The sequence below is a fragment of the Mastigoproctus giganteus genome, chromosome 2 (assembly GCF_048544385.1).
Source record: "Mastigoproctus giganteus isolate SK-2022 chromosome 2, ASM4854438v1, whole genome shotgun sequence".
NCBI lineage: Eukaryota > Metazoa > Arthropoda > Arachnida > Uropygi > Thelyphonidae > Mastigoproctus > Mastigoproctus giganteus.
Genome location: NC_143576.1, coordinates 110247965 through 110275654, shown reverse-complemented (window position 1 = coordinate 110275654; position 27690 = coordinate 110247965). Strand labels below are relative to the sequence as shown.

At 38.7% G+C, this 27690-nt stretch overlaps 1 protein-coding gene across 1 annotated transcript in view; it reads left to right on the top strand.

Annotated features, from left to right (window-relative positions):
• The window catches only part of GABA-B-R1 (gamma-aminobutyric acid type B receptor subunit 1), a 268778-nt gene that overhangs the window by 201471 nt on the left and 39617 nt on the right, over positions 1–27690 (top strand). Inside the window, exons 14-15 of the mRNA XM_090368625.1 lie at positions 5349–5476; positions 23843–23971. Of these exons, the coding sequence (XP_090224751.1) occupies positions 5349–5476; positions 23843–23971 (257 nt within the window). The remainder of the gene's footprint in view (positions 1–5348; positions 5477–23842; positions 23972–27690) is intronic.

Sequence of the window (27690 nt, the reverse complement as noted above, 5' to 3'; positions counted from 1 at the left end):
TGTCTAAATGATCCTGCAGTGCTTCTTTAACCAGTGCCTCCATTAATTTTCCTGGAACAGAAGTTAAGCTCACAGGTCTATAATTACTTGTGTCAGCCTTTGATCCTCCTTTGTGAATTGGGGTCACATTTGCACATTTCCAGTCTATGGGTACCTCCCCTGAGTCCAAGGAAGCTCTCATAATTATGGCTAAGGGTTTGCTTACTTCCTTTGCTGCCTCCTTTAATATAACTGGATAGATCCCATCCACCCCGGGTGCCTTTCTTGTGTTTATCTTCAACAGTTTCTCCTCCACTTTACTCCCAGTTATTTCAAGATTCTGTAGCTTACTGCTAGAGTTGAATACACCTCTGGCATTCCCCTTGCTGAATAACTCCTCATGTGTGAATGTCGATGCAAAATATTCATTTAGTTTGTTAGCTACCTGAGCAGGATCATCAACAGTTGACCCATCAATATCAAGTGGACCAATCTGATTCATCCCTTTCTTTCTAGAGTTTACATAAGTAAAGAACTCTTTGCTGTTTTTCTTTGCATCCCTTGCCAACGATTTCGCGTAATCTGCCTTCGCCTGCCTAACCTCCTTTGTAACTTGGTTGCATATCAACTTGTATCTATCATAGGCTTCTGTGTCATGTGTTAATTTGTAAGTATCCCATGCATTTTTCTTCTCTGCCATATGCCTCATTAGTTCATCTGACATCCGTTTTGGCCTAAACCTTGAACAATATTTCTTAGTTGGTATGTAAAGCCTAGTAGCTTCCAAGATAAGTTCTTTGAATGCTTCCCATTTTGAATTTGCTGTTGGTAACATCATCAGTTGGTCTCACTGTATAGAATTTAAATACTGTCTCAGTCCATCGTAGTCGCCTTTACGGAAGCAATAACCCTTCTCTTTACCCCTAATGGTAGTTACCTCTGAGTAAATCCCACTTCAGCACACTGTTATCACTGCCACCTAGTGGTTCATTTATCTGCAGATTCTTAATGCATGAAGAATCACTGCTGATAATCAAATCAAGAGTATTACTCCCTCTAGTTGCCTCCCGAACATGCTGATGTAGAAAACAATCATCCAATAAATCCACAAAAGCCCTGCTAGTGCGTGAGTAACCAGCCCCCAAATTCCAGTCAATATCTGGGAAATTAAAATCTCCCATTATTAAGACTCTCTGATTTACTGGCCCACTCTATTTCCCTGTACAGTTCCTTATTATACTCATCAGAGTCATTAGGCCTATAGCACACTCCTACTCTCAATTTTGATCTCCCAGTGCTTATGTCACACCAAACTGACTCAACACTGCACTGTCCAGCGATGTCGACTGGCTTCACTTCCTTGGTTTTTATGTGTTTCTTAACTAATAGCATAACCCCTCCCCCCTTCCTATCCTGTCTATCCTTTCTGTAGAAGTTGTACTCCCCAAATTGCAGTTCTGCATCCCTTATATCTGTGTGACACCACGTCTCTGATATCCCAACGATATCTGCCTTTGATGTTTTGAGCAATACCTCAAATTCATCAAATTTATTTACTAAACTCCTAGCATTAGTGTACACGCAAGTATACCTGCACCTTTTTCTATTCTTAGCTACCCTAACACAACCCATGTGTTTACTTGTACCGCAGTGGCTCCCAGCAGTCTCTGAAATACTATGCATCTTGTTTTTCAGGCTTCTGCTCATTCTAATAGAAGTATGTCAATATGTCAAGTGTTGATGTTATTTAAGTGGATCTAGGGAAGGCTTTTGAAACGGCTTCACACAGCTTTCTGAAAATATAATTTAGCATTCATGGAATTATTGATCTTCTTCAAAAGTGTATTTTGACCTTTGAATAATTCCATGATAATGAGCAAGGTTTGAAACTGACTCCCCTCTTTCAGTTTTCGTGATACTTAGTAAGGTAGGTTAATGGTAGGTTAGGTTGGTTGTTAGGTATCAAGGGCTATGTGTTGACAAATTATAAGTCCTTAGGTTAAACAGGCCTAAAGTTATGGAAAAGTTCAAATATTTTTGAAATTTGTGCTGTTTAAAAGTCTGCACAACTCAGTGTCTAATTAAGATAGACTCTGCAGATTTCTGTCTTAATTAAGCACTGTCAATTTGAAGCTTTTAATATGGTTCACATGGTAATATAATCAAATTGCAAAAAAAGGGGGGGGGTGGGAGTTTTTATTTTTCAAGGTCACTGAAGTAGCATTTGACCATAATTTTTGCAAAACTAATTATAGACATCTCTTTTAAAGACATCAGAACATGGGTACTAAATTTTTACTGAGGGTAGCCAAGGATCATTAATTACTTAAAACTGAATTGATGTACACCTCAGATGAAAGCATTTGGAAATGCGATGATAAACTGCAAAATGTGCATACGAAATAGATTGCATTTCTCTGTACTAACCATCTGATTATACAAAGGGTACTAGGAAAGTTTTGCAATATGACGCAACAATGAATCACAGGAAGCTGCTTGTTGCTGCATGTTGAGACATGTTCATACGTGCATAGTAGCCGCCGCGCCAAGTTGATGGGCTCAGTTATTCATTAGTAGTGAGAGTGTAAAGTGCTTGCGATGGCATCGTGGTCACGAAATGAGATAAGGACAGTTTTGCGGTATAATTTCATGCGTGGTTTAACCATAGACCAGTGCTTGGAAGAAATGACTCTTGCACTAGATGATGATTGTTCACATCGTACAACAATATTCAGGTGGTATAGAGAATTCCAAAGGGGAAATTTCACTCTGGAGGATTCTGAGAGGCCGGGAAGGCCACGAACGTCAGTTACGGAGGAAAACGTTACTGCTGTGAGGAAAATGCTTGACGAAAACAGGCGAGTGACCTACCAACAGATAGAGGATACTTTGGGCCTAAATGCACCAGCAATTCGTTCGATTCTGCAAGATCATTTGCACGTGAAGAAACTTTGTTCTCTCTGGGTGCCGCATCAACTGACTGAAGAGCAGATGACACGACGTGTGACTTGGTGCCGGGAGATGTTAAAAAAGTTTGATAAGGGACAATCTCGGTATGTGAACAACATCGTGACAGGTGACGAGACTTGGCTGTATTATTACGATCTGCTGACCAAGGCTCAAAACAAAGTTTGGGTTTTTGATGATGACGACACACCCGTAATTGTCAGAAAATCCCGATCTGTAAAGAAGAAAATGATAGCTGTATTTTTCAAATCGAGTGGAATTGTGGAACGTGTCATTTTGGACACGCAGAAGACAGTCACAGCTAAGTGGTATACTGAACAATGCCTGCCTAAAGTCATTGGGTCTATGAAGAACCTGCAGCCAAAGTCAAGAATGGGCACCTGGTACCTCCATCACGATAATGCTGCAGCTCACCGTGCCAAAGCCTGCACCGAATATTTGACCACGACAGGACTGAAACTTCTCGAGCACCCTCCCTACAGTCCAGACCTTGCTCCCTGCGACTTTGCACTGTTCCCGCATGTGAAAATGAAGCTAAAAGGGAGGCGGTTTTCCAGTGATGAGGACCTTCTACGGGCTTGGGACAACGAGTGTGCTTTACTCCCTAGTGAAACTTGGCAGAACTGGTTTAAAGATTGGTTTCGGAGGATGGAGAGGTGTATTGAATGTAGAGGAAATTACTTTGAAAAAAATTAAATAAACAAAGCTGTATTGCAAAACTTTCCTAGTACCCTTTGTAAAATAGTAATATTCTAAATTTTGTATCACATAAATATGTCATAAATAATTTAGTCCAATTTAGTAAAGACGTCAGAAGATGGGTACTAAATTTTAACTTAGGGTAGCCAGGGATCATTAATTACTTAAAACTGAATTGGTGTATACCTCAGATGAAAGCATTTGGAAATGTGATGATACACTGCAAAATGTGCATATGAAATAGATTGCATTTCTCTATACTAACCATCTGATTATAAAATATTAATATTCTAAATTTTGTATCACATAAATATGTCATAAATAATTTAGTACACTTTCTATAATTAAAATTTAATGTAATCTAATTTGCACATACTAAATTAAAACTCACTGCTGTTATTCTATTCTTCTTGAAGCGTTCAGCATTTCCTCTTATGTGCATCAGATTGCTTTCAGCAGGGTAATTGCAGTTTACACTTCTTTCTCAGGTAATGTTAAGAGGTTTGGCTTATTAGAATATGTGAATGATGGAGAGAGACCATGTAAATCTAAAAGAAAAAAAAAAAAAAAACTGATGGTTTTGCATCTTGAAGTTCATCATTTTCCAGTGCATGCTAGCTACCATTTATAGTCATAAGAGTTAATATATCCTAGTTTCAATTTTAATTTCATATTCCATCCTTATACACTGGATTGCTCTACCAAACTGGATGTAGAGAAATTCTCTTTCATTAACAACATTGTCCTTGGTTGACCATATCAGCTTGGTATCTTAGAAGTTCTGTGTGTATGTGTAGGGGCTGAAAATTTTTTTATCTACAATAGGATGGCTAAAAAGGTCGTGGATTTCACTTCCTCGTCAAGGTTTCTGATCAGCTGAAAGTGGAGTGTTGCATGTCTTGATCTTGTTGTTTTTCCAATTGCTGTTGTTTATTTTAAATCCTTGCATTGTCATATTTCCTAACTGTGTTGTTGTATATTTTGTGTAGGCTTTTGCTTTGTTGTATTTGTATATATTTGATATTTAAGTCATTCATATCATTCACTCAATCAATTAATAAATTAATACTTGAGTACTGCATTTCTGGATTATAAGACACTTTTTTTCCTAAAATTTTCATTGCATCTTATGGTCTGAAGGTGTTCTAGGTGCATGGAGTGATGTCTTTAAAGATGGCCTTTTCAGTTTAATGAGTTCCATGGCTATCAGTCAAATATATTTGTAAGTAATAAAGATTGCAGATTGCAGAATTATATTTCAGTGCAGATATTGAAATAATCTGTGAAATGGTGAAATAATGGTAAAAGTCATCAAGATTTGGCCTTAAACTTATTAATTGAGGCCATCTGTGTTCTAATGAGATATGAAGCAATCTTGGTAGAGTTGTCATGATGGCAGTGCCTCAGTTTCTAAACAAATGATTGATTAATTTTTTTTGGTAATGCCATTTGTTTAAAATATATTGGCAACTTATGTCAACCTGTGTGTAATGGTGTTTGCTCTGATGTTAGCATGAGCTCAAGTCATGATAGTCAACTTGCAATTGTTGCCACCGAAGAAACCAAAATGTCCTCAAAGATAGAAATTTAAAGTAGAGATGAGTGCAGTTTCTGAAATATATTTCTGCTGTTTATTTAGATGCAATAAAGGGAAAATATTCAGCCATGGTTTTTTATTGCTCCCTCTTATTTTTTTTTTCTAGGTGTACTGTATGGTTACAAAGGGTTACTTCTAATATTTGGAATTTTTTTGGCTTATGAAACTCGCAGTGTAAAGATAAAGCAACTTAATGATTCTCGTTTAGTTGGAATGAGCATATATAATGTTGTGGTAAGTGTTAGATTTTTTTGCTTTACTATGTCAATTTAAAACAGATCTCTTTAAATGGGCTAATGTAATAAAACATATTTTAATTTCTTTTTCTAAAAAGGCACCTTCAAATCTTGTAAATCCTGCAAAACTGGATTTACAAGATGGAGTGTTATTTAAATCTTGAATGTTCTGGAAATGTTATTTAATTTATTGTAGGATTATGTAAGACCAGTTAAAATTCCATATTACTGAATTTACTGGAAACCACAAATTTTTCATATTCTGGTTAATTATTAGAAATATTGATGTAAATTAAACTAATGATTACAGATCCTGTAGTATTGAAATAATTCCTGTTATGGAATCTGCTATTTGCTCTTAGTTTCAAAACCATATTTTACTGCTCTGTAAGCTGCATTCCTGGCATTGGATGAGATATTCATGTATGGAATATTCTGCTATTTGTATAGGTGAAATGTCTGCCATCTGTCAAAGCTCAGCACTGAATGGGATCTATTTCATTCCAACATGTCACTGAGACATTGATATTGTCTCTGACTTTTGTGAAATATGTTAGGACCTGAAACAAAAGATATTGAAGTTGATAAAAGAAGTGGAAGTTTTGGACTCTTCTTAATGACATCTAGAAATAAGCACTATTGTCCTTGCCTAAAGTGGATTGTTATTAGGAAATTAAAGTGTGATGTAGAACATATAGCTTGTAGGATTTAGTTTTCCAGTGTTTTTTAAGACAGCTCCTTGATCCATATGCTGTTGTCGATGCTTTTATAAGGTGCCTCCGTAGCCAGGTGGGCAGGAGCAGCAGTGCATAGCACACACTTCTTGATTAGACCGGGGTTCGAGCCCGTGACCACCAAATACGGAGGATGCGGAAAGGTCAGGGAATGACCACCGCATATCCCCGGAGCAATATGGCCTTAGTTGCTAATGCTCCTAAAAACCAAATAACAACAACAACGATGCTTTTATCTGTTGAAACTGTAATCGGAGGTAGACTGTATACGATATGATTTAAATCTTTTGCATCAAGATAGTGCTCTTTGTGTTTCCAAAGTTGGTGGTGTGCTTTTGCAGGATGCACTAGAATGCTGGGTGGCTGATTTCAGGTTCTTGTAAATTTGTATTATGCTTCTTAATTCTTTGCTACATTTTTTGTGATGATTGTCCAATGCAAGTTTGCTATTGGTAGTTGAATTGATACATTGGATCTATTTATATATTCTAAGGGTTGTTCATAGATTGCTATGAAGGATATTCTTCATATTTTGCAACTTTGCTGTTTGAGAACCTTATTGTTTGCACAATCCTTTACTCAAGTTCTTAACATATGGGATGGTGATGTAATTAGTTCCAGTAGAATTTGAGCCTTTATGGGATCTGAAGTTTTTGAATGCTGTCCTTAATGTTGAAACAAAATTGTTTGGAAAGCCATTGTGAAGGAAGATGAGAGCACAGTTGTGGTTGATGTCCATTTTTGTTCTAGATGCAGGGCCGGCGGAACACGGTAAGCCTGGTAATAGTGGCATAGTATTTTGGGTAAGGTGCCACCTGTCGTCTCCCCCAATTGCACCATCTGTACTCTTGTGAAGTATACAGGACTCTGTAAAAATGCCAGAAATCTGTGTGGCATGTTTTATGTGTATAGTATTGTGTTGGGTTCTGTTGTTTCTCTGGCTTCTTGGCTGCGGGGTCTCTAATGGGACCCTGCATTGCCTGCCACCACCCACTGGGAGATGAGCCAGGCTGCCCATCATACTCTGGCTGGCCTCTGCCAGGGTTGCTTGAGCTTCCTGACAGAGGTCACAAAAAAAAAAAAAAAAAATTGTTGAAGAGAGTTCACAGGGAATAAGAGAGGAGGAGGTCAGACTGTGGGGTGAAATAAAACTGTTGTGAAAGTGTCTGTGAGGATGGGAGAAAGAATCCCATACTCAAGCCTAAGATATGCCTAGAAAAGGTTGGAAACACAAGCTTCTGTCTAGGGAGGTTTACTGTTGCTCTTGAAGATTTTTAGCTTTGACTAGGGCGCCTCCGTAGCCAGGTGGGAAGGAGCAGCAGTGCGTAGCACACGCTTCTTGATTAGGCTGGGGTTCGAGCCCGTCACCACCAAATACGGAGGATGCGGAAAGGTCAAGGGAATGACCACCGCATATTCCCGGAGTAATATGGCCTTATTTGCTAATGCTCCTAAAAATCAAATAACAGCTTTGACTATTCAGATCTTGGCACACCTATTTTTATAATAATATGGTTTCTCCTATACTGTACATGTTTTTGTTTTTCTTTTTATATGTTTATGTTTAGGTTAATTTGCAAGGACACCATTAGGCTTCTTGTTGAAATTAATGTTTTGGATTCTGGTGGTGATGATTCAGTGCAACGGTTCTGACTAGCCAATTGGAAATAGTTGCCTCTAGTGACTTTCCAGTGTTGGAATGGACCAAGAATCTCTTAGCCCTTGATATTATTATGGATAGTTCAGAGTTACTTGGTCTGAAGTTGAAGAAAATATTCTTATCAATTTGATTTTTATCTGATACTTCAGTTTTTGTTTAAATTTTTTCTTAAGGGGGTTGGGTAGGATCCCTTTTCAAATATGACATGAAACCTTTTTCTCACTTTCTCAAAACATTAAAAATTATCCTTCACAATCATTATGAACAACACAAAAGACACAACACACAAAGGACCCAGTCTTCCAGCTCAGCTGCCAATGCATGGAGCATTCATTACAAAGAGATCCTTGAAAATAGAAACTTTTCAAGAATCTCTAAAAACAGAGTATGCAAATACAAGGACAGAAGCATCAAAGTTCTGGACATGGATCATAATTCTTGATGCAGAAGGGCTAAAGTATATCTGGTGCAGTCTGCTGACAATTGCAATTTTAACAGTCTTCACATTGCCAACATGTGGATATACATCTTCAAGGATTGGTTCCAGAATATCATTGACATATTGCAGCCTACAAACCAAACTTCTTCATATTCATTTCATCCTAACAATTTGCATTACAGTGAGAGGTGCAGCATGTCATTGAAGATGCATTTCTTGCATTCACATCTGGGTTTCTTCCTGCCAAACTGTGGTGCCATCAGCGACAAACATGGTGAGTGCTTCCATCAAGACATCGCAGTGATGGAACAAAGATGAAAAAGCAAATGGAGTGCCACCATGTTAGCCAATTATTGTTGTAATGTGAAAAGGAATGCTCCAGAAGCTGAATACAAGCAAAAGGCAAAGAGGTTCCGTGTTTGATATATACATTTAAAATTCCATTAATGCTAAAGGCCACTTCCTAGGCCGCAGCTTATCTGGGCTATCAACTGCAACGTTGTGCTATTAACTGATTCGGAGTTTACAGTAGATTGATATAGACAATGAAAAGAGCTCAATACAATGAGCTCTTTTCACTGTGACAACCTCAAGAGCTTGTCACAGACATTCTCTCAGATATGCCAGACAAGCTGTTCTTGCTACCTGGGAGTCTAAAACGCTGATGGAACTGATATTCGGGTGACACTCAAGTCAAAGTGGACCCAATTTCGGCGAAGTCCGGACGGTCTATGACAGCCAAATCCTCTGCTTGCACCTTCACGATGGTGGGACTGTTAGTAATCCTGGGTATAACCTTCATGCACAAGTACATGGTGGGTGACCACCCAGGTGTGAACCAACGTAAGCAGGAGTCGAGGTGTGGCGCCCACACCACATGGAGGAACGCCGCCCCTCTATGTTACCAGGCAGTACAGTACTAGGTGGTAGATGACTCTCATCAACCAGTGAAATACCACCACTTTGCTTATTGGAGGCTTGAAGTGGTGGAACCCATGTTTAGTCTCTAGAGCTAAGTTCCGGCCAACCTTTCCCTATCCCTTCCATCATGCAGTATGATTGATGATTTTTGAGGTTATGATGAATGTCGTGGTGAGATCCAATATTCCTTACATTTCGAGGGTACAGCTCTAAAACGGTGTTCGCAGATCGGCCGCTAGTTAGTACACCGGATTGAACCTATTGGTAACTCTCTAGGAAGCTTCCGGATCAGCTAGTGTATAATCTTGCTACCTCTACTCTGCCAGATAGTGACTGGAGGGAGTCCGAGTAGTGCGTATGCGGGGAGCATTGTCGAGGCCACGTCATGTCAAGGATCTGGGTATATTCTTACCACATGTATGCCATATCCAAAAATTTCATTACTTCATACAGCATGTCCCACCCACTTTTTCTTACTATTGAATACACCATGAATTGTCAAAATAATAGAGCAAGCTTATCTGCGAAAAGATCTAAACCTCCCAAGGACTTCCTAATTCATTTCACAAATATACGTGGTCTCAATTCTAATCTCAACGATGTCCATTTCCACTTGCAGTCTTCCAAACCCCATGTTCTTTTTCTGACTGAATCTCAGTTATCAGTTGATTCAACTACTGCTCATCTCAGATGTCCAAATTATTTGCTGTATGATTCCTTTCGCCTCAAAGGTGGTACTTGTGCATATGTCCGTTCTGATATTCCCTGTCAGAGACTTGGCAATTTGGAATCTCCTCTCTTTGATCTTCTCTGGCTTAAAATCTCTCTACCTCATTGTGTAAAATTTGTCTGTTGTCTCTACCCTTCTCCCAACTCCACTAATCACTTGGAGCTCTTTGACTTCCTCTCTTTGCAACTTGACTTTCTCCAGTCCAACTTTCCTAACAGTGAGGTAATTTTCCTTGGTGATTTTAATGTTCACAACTCCAGCTGGCTTCCGTTTTCTAGTCACACTGACCCAGCAGGTCGAGATGCTGAGGCTTTTGCAATTACTAATGACCTAGCACAGATTGTTCATTTACCTACAAGAATACCGGACAATCCTAATCATACAGCCAATACGCTTGATCTTTTTCTCACAAACAACCCTTCTAAGTACAAGGTTGAAGTGAGAGGTCCTTTAGGCACTTCAGATCACAACTTGGTGATTGTCTCTTCTCCAATGGAACCTTTATCTCATGGCTATTCCCAACCTCGTATTGTTTGGCATTACAAGAATGCAAAATGGGATGACCTGCGAGACTTCTTTTCTTCTTTTCCTTGGTCTGATTACTGTTTCAAAACTTCTGATGTCAACGTTTGCTCAGATCGTGTCAGTGAAATTATTCTTGCAGGAATGGAATCCTTTATCCCACACTCCACTTTAAAATCTCGTCCTTTATCTAAACCTTGGTTTTCCAATAAATGTGCTAAGGCTGTCCAAGAGAAGAACGTTGCATATCGTAATTGGCTTGTTTCTAATTCTTCAGTTTCATTTTCTGCCTACACCAAAGCTCGCAACAATTGTAAAGCAGTTATTAATCAGTCCAAACTAGAGTTTGAACAGGCTAAGAGTAGAAAACTTGCTTCTTGCCCTAATGGTAGCCGAGCATTCTGGTCTGTTGCCAAAGCTATTGGCCGCAACTTTTGCCCATCTCTGCTCCCACCTCTGTCCAAACCAGATGGTTCTGTTGTCACTTCAGCCAAGGATAAAGCTGACCTGCTAGCATCCCATTGTTCTTTGAGCTCATGTATTAATTATCTTGGTAAAACACCTCCCACCATTCCTAACATGCTCCATTCAATGCCTCCTGTGGTCTTCCGTCAAAAGGATATCAGAAGGATTTTGATGAATCTTGATGCTAAGAAAGCTCCAGGTCCTGATGGTATTTCTCCACTTGTTCTCAAAACCTGTGCTCCTGAACTTACTCCTATTCTTTGCCGCCTTTTTTCACTTTCTTATTCCAAAGGTGTTTTTCCTTCTGCTTGGAAATTTGCTCATATCCAGCCAGTTCCTAAAAAGGGTGACAAATCCCTCCCATCCAATTATCGTCCCATTGCAATTATTTCTACTCTTTCTAAAGTAATGGAGAAATCAATTAACTGCCAACTCTTAAACCACCTAGAAACCTTCTGTCTGATCAACGATCGCCAGTATGGATTCCGTCAGTGTCGATCCACTGGTGATATTCTGGCTTATGTTACCCATTTATGGACTAATTCAATGGAAAGGTTCGGTGAAACACAAGTAGTTGCTCTTGACATCTCAAAGGCTTTTGATCGTGTTTGGCATAAAGGTCTTCTAAACAAGCTTCCATCTTATGGTTTGCCAACTGTTTTTAGTAATTGGTTATCCAGTTTTCTCTCTGATCGCTCACTGAGGGTGATGGTAGATGGCTCTCTGTCTTCTAACTTCTCCACTAATGCCAGTGTCCCCCAAGGTTCAGTTCTTTCACCCACTCTTTTCCTCTTATATATCAATGACCTTCTTCCATTGACTGGAAATCCTATCCATAGTTTTGCCGATGATAGCACATTGCATTCAACTTTCCATTTTGAGAAACCTTGTCCAGCTCAATCAGCTTCAAGTTCTCGAAAATCTGCTGCCAATTCCTTAAATGCCGATCTTCAGGTAATTCTCCAGTGGGGCAAAGACAACTTAGTTGATTTCAACCCTTCTAAAACTCAATCTTGTCTTATATCTCGCAAAAAGGATTCTTCTGCTCCTATGCTTATCTTTAGTGACACTCCGATTTCTAGGCAAACTGATATATCTCTTTTGGGGATTACCCTGACTTCTAATCTCTCTTGGCACAAGCACATTACAAATATTGCTTCCTCTGCATCTAAAAAACTTGGTTTTCTCTTTCCCTCTCGGCGTTACTTTTCTCCCAAACAGCTGCTCACTCTGTATAAATCGCAAATCCACCCTGCCATGGAATATTGTTCCCACATCTGGGGTGGTGCCCCCAAAACCTCTCTCAGGCTTCTTGATTCCATTCAGAAGAGGGCAGTTAGGTTAATTAATGATTCATCTCTAACAGAGTCTCTCCACTCACTTTCTCATAGACGCACTGTTTCTGCTGCATGCCTCTTCTACAGATACTTCCATGGGCACTGTTCTTCTGAATTGGCTTCTATAATTCCCGCTCTCTCTTTCAAAACAGTCCGAACACATGCCGCCACCAGCCAACATCCATTTACTGTCCAACTTCAAACCCACAGAACCAACTTTTCATCTTCCTCATTTATTCATTCAACTGCCGTTTTCTGGAACAACCTTCCTTCATACGTATTTCCTGAAAATTACAATCTACATAAGTTCAAGTCCAATATCAACAAATATCTTCTTTCGTCTTCTCAACCTCCAACCCAAGCACGGTACTAAGTACTATAGGTTATAATACCTCTCGTGTTTGGGGTTCTCATAAAAAAAAAAAAAAAAAACCAACATAATTTCCTTTCTTATTTTTGTTTTTGAACTTTCAATTTTGCCACTAGGCCCCAAGTGAGGAAAATCGACTTTATACTTCTCGTTTGTAAATCTTAGTCTGGTGGGTTCCCATCTCTTCTACAAGGAGGTGGGCCACCACTATCTCACTTTAGTATTTTCTGTCTTCTAAATACTTCACCCACGAAGTCATTAAAATATGCAAATAGGGGACGATCTATGAACAGTACCCAGAGTTGCTCTTTCTCTAAAATACCAACTGATCTTTCCAGTTTAGATCTGACATCCAAATAACAGTGACAATCCAGTATGACAATCATGTTCAGATGTTTCCAGTTCACCACAGACACGACCCCTGCTCGCGTAATCTTAACAATGACAATTTATATGCCAATCCATGTCCAGTAATGAGGCTTGTGGCATGAAAACCAAATTGAAGCCATGGTTTTAACTTTGGATTGATAATTTTATTATTGGGGAAAAACATAAAGGTCTGACGGCCTTATTCTGCATTTTCCCAATCATCTTGCCACATGTCCATTATTTGCAAGACAATTCTTTTTTTCTCAGATTTCAAATCAACTTTAGAATAGTTCCTATTTTCCTCTGGGCAAGATATTATGCCCAGAATAGTCCTTCTAATATTATGTTTTGTGTAATATAATAATCCAGCCAGCAAAACTCCCTACTGAACAGTAAGCCATCCAGAAATAATCTGTAAAGCTTCATTGGAGTCAGTCCGGCATGCACACATCAACCTGAAAAGGCCAATTTCTGAGCTTGAATCAAATATCTCTGTATAATAACATTATTAATTCTGTGAACCCAAGCTCCAGCAGCATAGGTCATGATTAGGAGGAACAAACAGTCATATAATAAATTTAATGATCATCCTTTGATTCCCCAATCGGTCCTCCGAAGCTTGGCATGTAATGTTCGAATTTTGGTTTTCAAAAACTTGACGTGCTCAGTGAAAAAGAGACACTCCTCAAGATATAAACCAAAATACCTTGTGACTCTAACATACCAAACTGCATCTCCATAAAGCCTAACAGTAGTGGCACAATTTATACTCAGGCACTCCTTCAGAAGCATCTGAATAGTCTTTCCCTTGGAAATTTGCAACTTGTAATTTTGACACCAATTTTCTAGCATACCTAAAACCTCTGCTGCTCTGTTTTCTAACAAAGAACTAGAGTTTCCTTGTACTAATACAGCTAAATCATCAGCGTATGCTATAAATGTTATGCCTAAAATCTGTTTCTTTAAAAGTTCATCTAATACGATGTTCCATGCAAAGGGGCCAATCACCGAGCCTTGTGGACATCCACACGAAACTTTCTTAATAATTTGAGTATAGCTTGTCTTAACAACTATTTCTCTAGAACAAAAATAACTCTTAAATACAGAACATAAATTCTGTGGGCAATTAGAAATCCTTATTCTACTCAAGATACCCTCCCACCATAGCCTGTCAAATGCTCCCCTGAAATCTACAAATATAGCAAGGATGTACCTAGTATCACTCTGATCCACCGTGTGTATCAATTGATACACAGCATCCTCTGTGGATAATCCTTTTCTGAAACCAAATTGATTTCTAGAGGACAAATTTTTTGCACCGTACATAATCATTAAGCAGTTGATCAACAGCCAGTTCATACACTTTGCCTATAACAGGGAGCAGAGCAATAGGTCGGTACACCCTGTCTAATTAAGCATTCTATCCATGCCTTTAGGCACCTCCGTAGGCAGGTGGGCAGGACCAGCAGTGCGTAACACGCGCTTCTTGATTAGACCGGGGTTTGAGCCCGTGACCACCAAATACGGAGGATGCGGAAAGGTCAGGGAATGACCACCGCATATCCCCAGAGCAATATGGCCTTAGTTGCTAATGCTCCTAAAAACCAAATAACAAAACAAACAAACAAAACCATGTTTTTATAACAATTAATTTCACCCGAGCATTCTTCCACCATTGGAGGAAGACTCCTTCTTCTAAACACTTATTAAATAACTCAACATACAATTCAGGTTTCAATTCATATGACTTTTTTCATAACAGCAACTTCAATTTTATCTAGGCCCGGCAACTTGCCATCCTTTGCGTGGACCCTGTTCACTAACTTCTTCAATTGAGAACTTTTTCTCCACATTCATTGATTGATACTGATCATTTTCAATAATCATTTGTTGTTGTTCCAGGCTTTCATTCCCAATTCCAATATCAGGAAAGGGGTCTTCCAGAATTCTGCCCACAGAATCATGCCAGGTTAAAGTTTGATTTTTGCCAACTCCAATGGTATTAACAACTTCAGATAGATTTTTCTTATTTGTTAGTACTTTAAAAACAGTACTCCATGGATCTTGGAATCCTTGCTCTTCACCATATTTTCTCATTGACATAATCTTAGCCCTGTTGACAGTATTAACATATTGTTTCCTTTACAGTATCTAAATTTCTATACCTTCATTGCCTTTGATATTATTGCCTTCATAGTTTGAGACCTGAGTTGAGTAAATTCTTGACTCCACCAAAAAACTGGCTTTGTAACCATCTTCTTTTTTATACACGAATTACAAATTTTCACTAAAATTTCAGTCAATTATCCGGCATACTGTTTAGATGTTAGCACTTGCCAAGCTACTTCATTAACATACCTTATATACAAACTTTGGAACTTGGGCCACACTGCGTTTTTAATCAGATATCTCCCAGTATCACAACATTCTCTTATTTCATCTCTATTAACAGTACTGAAGGATATGCTGTTATGATCACTGGTTACGTAATTGTCCAACACCTGCCAATTTTTAACTTATTCTTAATAGCTTAAGTTGCCATGGTAAAGTCAATATATGACTGCCCATGGACAGTTGAATATGTTGTAGCACGTTCTTGTGTATTTAATATCTCCATCCCGGAGACAGCTACAAACTCTTCAAGAACTAGTCCTCTTTCATTAGTGTCTTCACTGCCCAGAGTGGAGAATTTGCACTGGAGTCAATAGCAACTATAACTCCACAGGAGAAACACGTTCCAGATATTCCACATAAAGCTTGATATCATCAGAATACCTACAATATACTGACACAAAGTAGACCCTGCCGATGCTGCAGATCACCTCACAATATACAGTATTTTCGCTGCATAAGGCCGAAACCTTAGTAACAGCAAAATAATTACCTCTAATAATGATCGCAGCATCTGGCGAGTCACCATCAGATATAATCTTATACCTCAGTGGGTATCCTCTTACGTCTTTACATGCTATATACGGCTCCTGCAGGAGGACAACCACTATATCATCCTTTTCCATCAAATAACTAAATTGAGTGGCAACACTTTTAGATCTCTCTAAAGCCTTAATATACTCCAGACATTTTTTATCAACAGCCACATGTGCAGCATTAACTTTTTCCTCTTACAGTTTCAACACTCAGGTTGTTTTTCTTATTAGGGCAGTTCCAGTAAGAGTGTCCTTCAGTAGAACAGCGACCACACAGCACCTCCTTTCTACAGTATTTAGCCACATGTCCATACATTAAGCAATTAAAGCATTGAATTATTGTAAAAATTTCTTTAAATTTGCAAGCTGTCAAACAGATGTACAGTCTTGTTCTTTCCTTAATAATTTGCCATAATACAGTAGACATTTGAACTACCCAATTATTTATGTTAGAACTTTTATTTTTATTTACAATCCAAACCTCAATTCCTTCTAAAAACTTCTTCTCACTTATATTATTACCTGTAAAATTTTTCAACCACAATTGTTTAAGCAATTTTTTCTTCTCAACATCAGGCTCAACATCAAATATCACTATCTTAGGATACATAGGTTTAGGAATCGCATATTTCAAACCAATATCTTGTATTCTCGAACATCCTCTAAGTTTATCAATATCGTCATACTCTCGCCTTCTACAGTGACAGCTCTATCACGTATAGGTCTAATATTTCTGACCTTAACTGTGGATAACATTGGCCTCACTTCAAGCAAAATTTCAGTTTTCACTTTTTTTTTTTTTTTTTTTTATGAGAACCCCAAACACGAGAGGTATTATAACCTATAGTACTTAGTACCATGCTTGGGTTGGAGGTTGAGAAGACGAAAGAAGATATTTGTTGATATTGGACTTGAACTTCTGTAGATTGTAATTTTCGGGAAATACGTATGAAGGAAGGTTGTTCCAGAAAGCGGCAGTTGAATGAATAAATGAGGAAGATGAAAAGTTGGTTCTGTGGGTTTGAAGTTGGACAGTAAATGGATGTTGGCTGGTGGCGGCACGTGTTCGGACTGTTTTGAAAGAGAGAGCGGGAATTATAGAAGCCAATTCAGAAGAACAGTGCCCATGGAAGTATCTGTAGAAGAGGCATGCAGCAGAAACAGTGCGTCTATTAGAAAGCGAGTGGAGAGACTCTGTTAGAGATGAATCATTAATTAACCTAACTGCCCTCTTCTGAATGGAATCAAGAAGCCTGAGAGAGGTTTTGGGGGCACCACCCCAGATGTGGGAACAATATTCCATGGCAGGGCGGATTTGCGATTTATACAGAGTGAGCAGCTGTTTGGGAGAAAAGTAACGCCGAGAGGGAAAGAGAAAACCAAGTTTTTTAGATGCAGAGGAAGCAATATTTGTAATGTGCTTGTGCCAAGAGAGAATAGAAGTCAGGGTAACCCCCAAAAGAGATATATCATTTTGCCTAGAAATCGGAGTGTCACTAAAGATAAGCATAGGAGCAGAAGAATCCTTTTTGCGAGATATAAGACAAGATTGAGTTTTAGAAGGGTTGAAATCAACTAAGTTGTCTTTGCCCCACTGGAGAATTACCTGAAGATCGGCATTTAAGGAATTGGCAGCAGATTTTCGAGAACTTGAAGCTGATTGAGCTGGACAAGGTTTCTCAAAATGGAAAATTGAATGCAATGTGCTATCATCGGCAAAACTATGGATAGGATTTCCAGTCAATGGAAGAAGGTCATTGATATACAAGAGGAAAAGAGTGGGGGAAAGAACTGAACCTTGGGGGACACCGGCATTAGTGAAGAAGTTAGAAGACAGAGAGCCATCTACCATCACCCTCAGTGAGCGATCAGAGAGAAAACTGGATAACCAATTACTAAAAACAGTTGGCAAACCATAAGATGGAAGCTTGTTTAGAAGACCTTTATGCCAAACACGATCAAAAGCCTTTGAGATGTCAAGAGCAACTACTTGTGTTTCACCAAACCTTTCCATTGAATTAGTCCATAAATGGGTAACATAAGCCAGAATATCTCCAGTGGATCGACACTGACGGAATCCATACTGGCGATCGTTGATCAGACGGAAGGTTTCTAGGTAGTTTAAGAGTTGGCGGTTAATTGATTTCTCCATTACTTTAGAAAGAGTAGAAGTAATTGCAATGGGACGATAATTGGATGGGAGGGATTTGTCACCTTTTTTAGGAACTGGCTGGATATGAGCAAATTTCCAAGCAGAAGGAAAAACACTTTTGGAATAAGAAAGTGAAAAAAGGCGGCAAAGAATAGGAGTAAGTTCAGGAGCACAGGTTTTGAGAACAAGTGGAGAAATACCATCAGGACCTGGAGCTTTCTTAGCATCAAGATTCATCAAAATCCTTCTGATATCCTTTTGACGGAAGACCACAGGAGGCATTGAATGGAGCGAGTTAGGAATGGTGGGAGGTGTTTTACTAAGATCATTAATACATGAGCTCGAAGAAAAATGGGATGCTAGCAGGTCAGCTTTATCCTTGGCTGAAGTGACAACAGAACCATCTGGTTTGGACAGAGGTGGGAGCAGAGATGGGCAAAAGTTGCGGCCAATAGCTTTGGCAACAGACCAGAATGCTCGGCTACCATTAGGGCAAGAAGCAAGTTTTCTACTCTTAGCCTGTTCAAACTCTAGTTTGGACTGATTAATAACTGCTTTACAATTGTTGCAAGCTTTGGTGTAGGCAGAAAATGAAACTGAAGAATTAGAAACAAGCCAATTACGATATGCAACGTTCTTCTCTTGGACAGCCTTAACACATTTATTGGAAAACCAAGGTTTAGATAAAGGACGAGATTTTAAAGTGGAGTGTGGGATAAAGGATTCCATTCCTGCAAGAATAATTTCACTGACACGATCTGAGCAAACGTTGACATCAGAAGTTTTGAAACAGTAATCAGACCAAGGAAAAGAAGAAAAGAAGTCTCGAAGGTCATCCCATTTTGCATTCTTGTAATGCCAAACAATACGAGGTTGGGAATAGCCATGAGATAAAGGTTCCATTGGAGAAGAGACAATCACCAAGTTGTGATCTGAAGTGCCTAAAGGACCTCTCACTTCAACCTTGTACTTAGAAGGGTTGTTTGTGAGAAAAAGATCAAGCGTATTGGCTGTATGATTAGGATTGTCCGGTATTCTTGTAGGTAAATGAACAATCTGTGCTAGGTCATTAGTAATTGCAAAAGCCTCAGCATCTCGACCTGCTGGGTCGGTGTGACTAGAAAACGGAAGCCAGCTGGAGTTGTGAACGTTAAAATCACCAAGGAAAATTACCTCACTGTTAGAAAAGTTGGACTGGAGAAAGTCAAGTTGCAAAGAGAGGAAGTCAAAGAGCTCCAAGTGATTAGTGGAGTTGGGAGAACGGTAGAGACAACAGATGAATTTTACACAATGAGGTAGAGAGATTTTAAGCCAGAGAAGATCAAAGAGAGGAGATTCCAAATTGTCAAGTCTTTGACAGGGAATATCAGAACGGACATATGCACAAGTACCACCTTTGAGGCGAAAGGAATCATACAGCAAATAATTTGGACATCTGAGATGAGCAGTAGTTGAATCAACTGATAACTGAGATTCAGTCAGAAAAAGAACATGGGGTTTGGAAGACTGCAAGTGGAAATGGACATCGTTGAGATTAGAATTGAGACCACGTATATTTGTGAAATGAATTAGGAAGTCCTTGGGAGGTTTAGATCTTTTCGCAGATAAGCTTGCTCTATTATTTTGACAATTCATGGTGTATTCAATAGTAAGAAAAAGTGGGTGGGACATGCTGTATGAAGTAATGAAATTTTTGGATATGGCGTACATGTGGTAAGAATATACCCAGATCCTTGACATAACGTGGCCTCAACAATGCTCCCCGCATACACACTACTCGGACTCCTTCCAGTCACTGTCTGGCAGAGTAGAGGTAGCAAGATTATACACTAGCTGATCCGGAAGCTTCCTAGAGTTACCAATAGGTTCAGTCCGGTGTACTAACTAGCGGCTGGCCTGCGAACACCGTTTTAGAGCTGTACCCTCGAAATGTAAGGAATGTTGGATCTCACCACGACATTCATCATAACCTCAAAAATCATCAATCATACTGCATGATGGAAGAGATAGGGAAGGGTTGGCCGGAACTTAGCTCTAGAGACTAAACATGGGTTCCACCACTTCAAGCCTCCAATAAGCAAAGTGGTGGTATTTCACTGGTTGATGAGAGTCATCTACCACCTAGTATTGCCTGGTAACATAGAGGGGCGGCGTTCCTCCATGTGGTGTGGGCGCCACACCTCGACCCCTGCTTACGTTGGTTCACACCTGGGTGGTCACCCACCATGTACTTGTGCATGAAGGTTATACCCAGGATTACTAACAGTCCCACCATCGTGAAGGTGCAAGCAGAGGATTTGGCTGTCATAGACCGTCCGGACTTCGCCGAAATTGGGTCCACTTTGACTTGAGTGTCACCCGAATATCAGTTCCATCAGCGTTTTAGACTCCCAGGTAGCAAGAACAGCTTGTCTGGCATATCTGAGAGAATGTCTGTGACAACCTCAAGAACCTGAGGACTTCATCACTGGTTTTCTCTCTATCAGTCACTGCTTTAATGATCATAACTTTCGGAGCTTTGTTCTCGGTATCGGACTTCTTTACTTTTGAAGTCCGATACCGAGAAAGTGGATACTTCTTTATCCACTTTCCTTTTAAGTCTATCTTTTAGAACTATATTCTCCATGAAAACATTATAAGCCCTTGTTTCCAAGTCATCCCATAAGTCCATTACTATTCGAATTGCTGCCATAGGGACTTTACTATTCTCATCCCATAAGAAACTTTTTAATCTTTTTTGGATTTCTTGGACATGCTGAAATCCTTCATTTTCAGGTTTCTCAGTTATACTGTCTTCCTTCCTCTTTCTTTTTCGATTTTTATCCTTTTCCTGAACATTAGAGTCTGAAAGTGCTTCTTGACTTACATCAGCACCTTTTGACTTTTTCCTCTTTGTGCTTTTCCCTTCAGTCCCTTGTACAAGACCAGTGATGACGATCTTGTTTTGACAGGTGTTCTGGGAATAGTTTTCCCAGAGAATATCTTGATTTCAGTCATATTTTCTACTTGAGAGAGTATTTCCTCTCTCCCATCCTCACTATTTGCTGTTGACAGGTCTTCATCCATAATACCTGAATCACTTGTAGTGGACATAAATTAGTATTGTATAACATAAAATAACTTATATACAATTTAAAAGTCAAAATTAAACACTATTAATGACAAACTCCGTAGCCGAGTGGGCAGGAGCGGGAGTGCAGTAGCACACGCTCTTTGAGTAGACCGGGGTTCAAGCCCCTGACTGCTGAATACGGTCGATCTGCCAACCCGCACTGGACCAGCGTGGCAGATTATGGTCCATTTCCCTCAGCATGAATTGTTGAGGAGGCTTCCACCCTGCAGTGGGTTGATAATGGTTGCACTTTACTTTTAATGACAAACTGTATATAGTATTTACAACTGTTAAGTCAGAGAGCAAGGAGCCCTCGATCAAAAAAAATAAAAAAATTAATATTAATGTTGCAATATGATTAAAAGTAATAAATAATAAAATCCTAAAATATAAAGCAAAACCAACAAACAATCCAGCCAAAAGTACATTAATAACATAAAACTTTAAGCAAATTTAAAACTATTAAAATAACTCACTAACCTCACAAGTACAATACTACACTAAAGCACAGTGAAAGAAATCCTCATCACACATGATTGCGTTAGTAAGATGTTAAGCCTCCGTAGCCGAGTGGGCAGGAGCGGGAGTGCAGTAGCACACGCTCTTTGAGTAGACCAGGGTTCAAGCTCCTGACTGCTGAATACGGTCGATCTGCCAACCCGCACTGGACCAGCGTGGCAGATTATGGTCCATTTCCCTCAGCATGAATTGTTGAGGAGGCTTCCACCCTGCAGTGGGTTGATAATGGCTGCACTTTACTTTTTTTTTTTTTTAATCGGAGTGAAGAGGTAATATTCTGACAGCTGGCTACTTTTGCTATAGCTGAAAAACTGTCCCGTGTTTGATACAGGTATGTTCTTAGCTTCATCTTACTGCCATATAAATAAAAAATACCTTGTATAAATATAACAAATTACTTTTTTTTTTAACACAAGAGCCTATCTGCCATTTTAAATACTATTTCCATGTTTAGCACCCCAAAATCTATAAAGTAAACTTATTTTCATGCCCGTAACAAGATATGACCCAAAATTTGTTGTTCGGTGTTATTGGGACAAAACCCACCTCTGTGCTCATCTTGTCAGAGTCAGCTTATGGTCTCTGTCATTTACTGGTTGATTGTCCCTTATGTTTAACTATCTGCTCAAATACTTTTCAGACACTCTCTAGGTTGAACATTGCACAGGATTCATCACATTTCCTAGGAAAGGATGCAAATATAGAAATTTTAATCTATTTGAATCATATTGGCCTGTATGGAAGCATATAATTTAACATATATAACGATGAGCTGTTGGAAATAAACACTGAACAGACACAATTTGGCTTCAGTTGCCTTTGTGTTCTTAAATCCACTAGCAATAATACCTGTTCCAACAGATCTATCCTTCATAAAATGAGGCCTTCAAACCTGTATGCAGTACTCAAGATGTAGCCTCACCATTGCCTTATACAATGTCGCCTCTGTAGCCAGATGGGCAGGAGCAGCAGTGCGTAGCACACGCTTCTTGATTAGATTAGGGTTCAAGCCCGTGACCACCAAATACGGAGGATGCGGAAAGGTCAGGGAATGACCACCACATATCCCCGGAGCAATATGGCCTTAGTTGCTAATGTTCCTAAAAAAAAACCACATAACATCAATAGCCTTATACAATGGGATAATCACCTCCCTATGCCTGCTTGCAGAATTCCTGTATATTGTTGACAAAATCCCACGAAGCTGGCCTGGCTCATGGTACCTTGCTCAGAGAACTACATGTCTGACTGCACAGTTACCTCCAGGGCGCCTCCGTAGCCAGGTGGGAAGGAGCAGCAGTGCGTAGCACACGTTTCTTGATTAGACCGGGGTTCGAGCCCGTCACCACCAAATACGGAGGATGCGGAAAGGTCAAGGAATGACCACCGCATATCCCGGAGCAATATGGCCTTAGTTGCTAATGCTCCTAAAAACCAACCAAACAACAACAAAGTTACCTCCAGACCTTTTTCATTGTCCACTACCCTGAATGTAGTACTACACAGTTGGTTCATTAATCTGGAATTACTGCTCCCCATATGAAGTACCTTGCATTTGTCAATTGCCCTTGGAGTAATATACAAAAATGTTCCGGATTTATGAAGTCCAATGTATGTGTGTGTGGGTGAGGCATTCTAAACTATATTTGATAATAGATTTAATTAACATTACACTGCATGCTTCTAGTCTCTTTAATGTTCTTGAAGCTGACAAAGCTATTGAACACTAATATAAACAATTAAGAAATAGTATTAGCAATTATCTCAACAATGATGAAAGTTATAGTCAGAAACAGCTTTAATGAAATTGACTTGCTTGTGAAAAAATGATACAATTTTAGAAGCAACACTAATCTTAAAATTTAAAAAAAAATAAAATTTATATAGGTAATATTTTCAAACTTAAATGAAAAGTAGATAAATACAGCTATTTGGAATGATGCTTAAAGGATTTTTTTAAAGAAGTTTTTTTTTAAATACTAATATTACAATGCGATGCAATATTAGAATTTAAATAGATTTTATGAGTAGATTTTAGTTACACAGCCATTTTTAATTTTGATTAACTTTTTTTTTTAATTAAAATAGTTTTTATTTTTCGTTATAGGTTTTATGCTTGATAACTGCTCCTGTTACTCTTGTCATCAGTAGTCAGCAAGATGCCACGTTTGCTTTTGTAGCTCTTGCTATTATTTTTTGCAGTTTTTTGTCAATGGCTCTAGTATTTGTACCAAAGGTAAGTTAAACATATGAAGCCTAGTGTTTAGAAGAGTCCTGCATGAAATTTAAATGTGTGGTTAGTTTAATATTTATAAATCTTGATACTCATAAAAGGTGAGTGCAGTAGCACCAAGTTGTAAACTCAGCTAAACAATAATACTTCCAAATTCTTTTCATATATAAACTGGATTTAAATATCATAGATTAAATTTAAACATATTCTCCTGAATTGATCAAAACCTCTGCAACAAAAATTATATATTTCATACATTTTTGCTTAGAGTCATCTGGAACATTATCCAAAACAGTTTAGGTTTTTTATATCAGCTTATAAAGAGTCTTTAGTTGGGTTTTGTAAACTTTGTTGGCACAACGTCAAATGAAAAAGTTATCAAAAAATGTTAGATCTGGATTCCTAGGGAGACTATTTGGGTCCATTCCGTCCTAGTCTCCTTTCAGAAAAGTTACTACTCCAGCTTTGCTTCAATGGTTAATGTGAAATGTGGAGGGGAGGCAGATGCCCATCCTGAATAATTATTATTTCTTCAGCATTTTTCCATTGTGGAATGATCGACCATAAATCTTCAAGTATCTGCAAGTAGCATTCACTTTTCTTGGTATTCCTTAACCAACAAAGTGTTGGTTAAGGAATGTCGTCTTGAACCAACGCATGATAATTAGCCTGGATTGCTTTCACACTGTCATTCTTGGATTTGTCCAATAATGGGGAATGTAGTGAATGATGGATACTATAGCATGGAATGCTGCTTCATTTGGTAAGAGAATGTTGTTGAATAGATTAGGTTAATCTTCTTTCCATGATAACATGTGTTCAGTAGATTTCATGAAGTTTCTTTTCATGCAAAATCAATCACTTTACAGGAGCATTATGGTTGAATGTGTATTGTTATAGGCAGGCCACTACACATACGCCGGCACTTCCGTAGCCAGGTGGGCAGGAGCAGCAGTGTGTAGCACACGCTTCTTGATTAGACCAGGATTCACCCCCTGACCACCAAATACGGAGGATGCGGAAAGGTCGGGGAATGACCACCGCATATCCCCAGAGTAATATGGCCTTAGTTGCTAATGCTCCTAAAAAAAAAAAAAAAAAAACTACACATACTAACAGTAAATACCCAGAAAGTCCATAGCTACATAAGCGAAGGAGTCTCTGCTGTGTGATGTGAGTCTCAGAATTTTTTGACTATGCTATAAACTGAATACTGTAGTTTGTTATATTTCTTTTGTTTCCGAAGTAAGGAATTTTGTTTAAGAAGTAAAATAAGGAATTACTTATGAGATACCCTGTATATAAATACTGCAGAAAACTGAAGTCTACTTGAAAAGACAACAGATCAGAAAAAAAAAAAATGTGAAGATATCATATCATGGCATTGCATTGTCAGTTTTTGCAAGCTATTGTTATAAACTGCCACAATGTTGTTACACTATAACTTCTCCAAAATAGAGGTATAATGTAGTGCTCTTTTTCCTTAGGGAAGGGAGCATTATACCTCTTTGTATGCAGGGAACACTGCATACATAATTGAGTTTGAATTTTTGCCAATTACACAGATGTAATTGGCAAAAGCAGTGCATGCTAAGTTAAAAAGCAAAAGAGAGAAATGTGATTCTTTGTGTGTGTGTGTGTGTGTGTGTGTGTGTGTGTGTGTGTGTGTGTGTGTGTGTGTGTGTGTGTGTGTGTGTGTGTGTGTGGATTACAAGTATTAAACAGCAAATAATATCTCAAGATATGAATACTCTCTTGTTATTAGGTATACTGTATATAGTTATACATAATAAACAACAGTGCTTTAAATTGTAAATTGTTTCTTAAGAAGAATAATTAATTGTTTTGATCCCTGAATGAAAAAATACTGTTTTTCTCAGAAGAAGTACAGTCATCAATATTCTTATATTGAGTACATACATGCATGATGTAAAAGAGATTTTCAGCACCTGTGTTTGAAAGCACGTTTGTATTGTTAGCTGATTAAATTTTTTTTTGGTTTTAAGTTTTTTATTAATCTTTTTTTATTTTTGTGTAGTGTTTTTAAATGTTGTTTTTAAATGTATTACTTGTATGTTCATAGCATAAAATTAAAGATGATTTCCTATGATTCTTCTATGTACAGCATACATTTCTTGAAGAAGGAGATAAAACAAAAGTGAAATTTGCTATACATGTTTGTTTTTTAACATAAGACAATGTTAAAAAACAAAGATGAACAAGTGATATTGAAGTACAGAATCTTTTCCTTTTTAGTTATAAATGTTTAGGTGTTTCATAACACATATTGATCCTTTCAGGATCTGGAAACGGTGAAAGAAGCTTAACAAATAAATGCCTGAAATATACCTGAGTAATTATTCTCCTTACCTTTAAAGGTAGTGCTCAAAATGGCAGCTTTGCCTTGAGTACATGCGTGAACACACTTCGTCATAGAATTAAAAAAGTGCATTTAAAAATTCCAGGTATTTTTTAGTGTTTCTGGCATCTGTGTTCTACACAGTGAATCATTTCAGTGTTGTCAAATGGGTGTTGCATAATTGATGAATTTCATATGACCTCACGGGTTAAATTTTGCTTGTGATATAGAAGAAGCTGTTGCTTCTATAAAATTTTCCTCGCCGCTGCATGCCCTACTCACTCTGCTCTTGTTATTCTTCAGAGGCTGTCACCAGGATTTTCCTCTACATGGGCCCCGAGTGCCAAGCGAGTGATCTAGCGATTTACAAAGTGAATTTGAAAGAGTTTTTTTCTAAGGAGAATTTGTTAAAGAGATTTCCAAAAGCTTTACTTTCAAAGTTATTTATTTTCTGGCTCTTTGTAAATAAAGAAGGAAGCCTCCTACAAGAAAGGAAAGACACCTTTCTTTTGTATATATAACTACTTTTCTAACACACTAACCACTAACCTTTATCGCTTGGTCACTGGTGGCACCGCTCCTGCCTCCACGTGGCGGGGCGGTAACCTGGGGGATAAATCAACCCTCGGGGCTAAAAGGAGCAGTAATGGAAACCAATGAATTTCCACGTCTAGAGCCCAAGAGTGCTCAATATGACAATCATGAAACCGACCATGACTTCTCTACCTCGAAGAGAATGAAAAAAGATGCAGGCAGACAGGAATCACCAGCCTTCCTAATTATCCATTCTCTGTCGGCACAGCCTGTTAGCAAGCTCTCCCCTTTCATAATCCAGTGATGTCTGGAACATGCAGCAGCATCACCAAAAATGGTGAAACGTCTCCAATCCGGGGACTTGCTAATAGAGACTTCTCTCCCAAGATATTCTGAACAACTATTGAAACTCACCACTTTAAGCGGAATTCCAATACAAATCACTCCACATAACACCCTGAATTCGTCCAAGGGAGTGATTACTGAGTGGGATCTACTGAACGTGTCCGAAGAAGAAATAGTACAGGAACTAAAGACACAAAATGTAACTCAAGCAAAAAGAATCATGATATGAAAAGATGGTACCTCAGTCCCAACACGTAACATAATTCTAACTTTCAATTCACCGAATCTACCAGCATCAGTCAAAGCAGGTTACTTAAATTGCCGTGTTCGACCCTTTATCCCAAATCCCCTAAGATGCTACAAATGCCAGAAATTTGGTCACTCCCAGACAGCATGCCGTGGCGTTTCAACATGTCCAAACTTTGGCTCCACAACTCATACCCAGTCAGAATGCAGAGCACAAACTCCGCAGTGTCCTAACTGC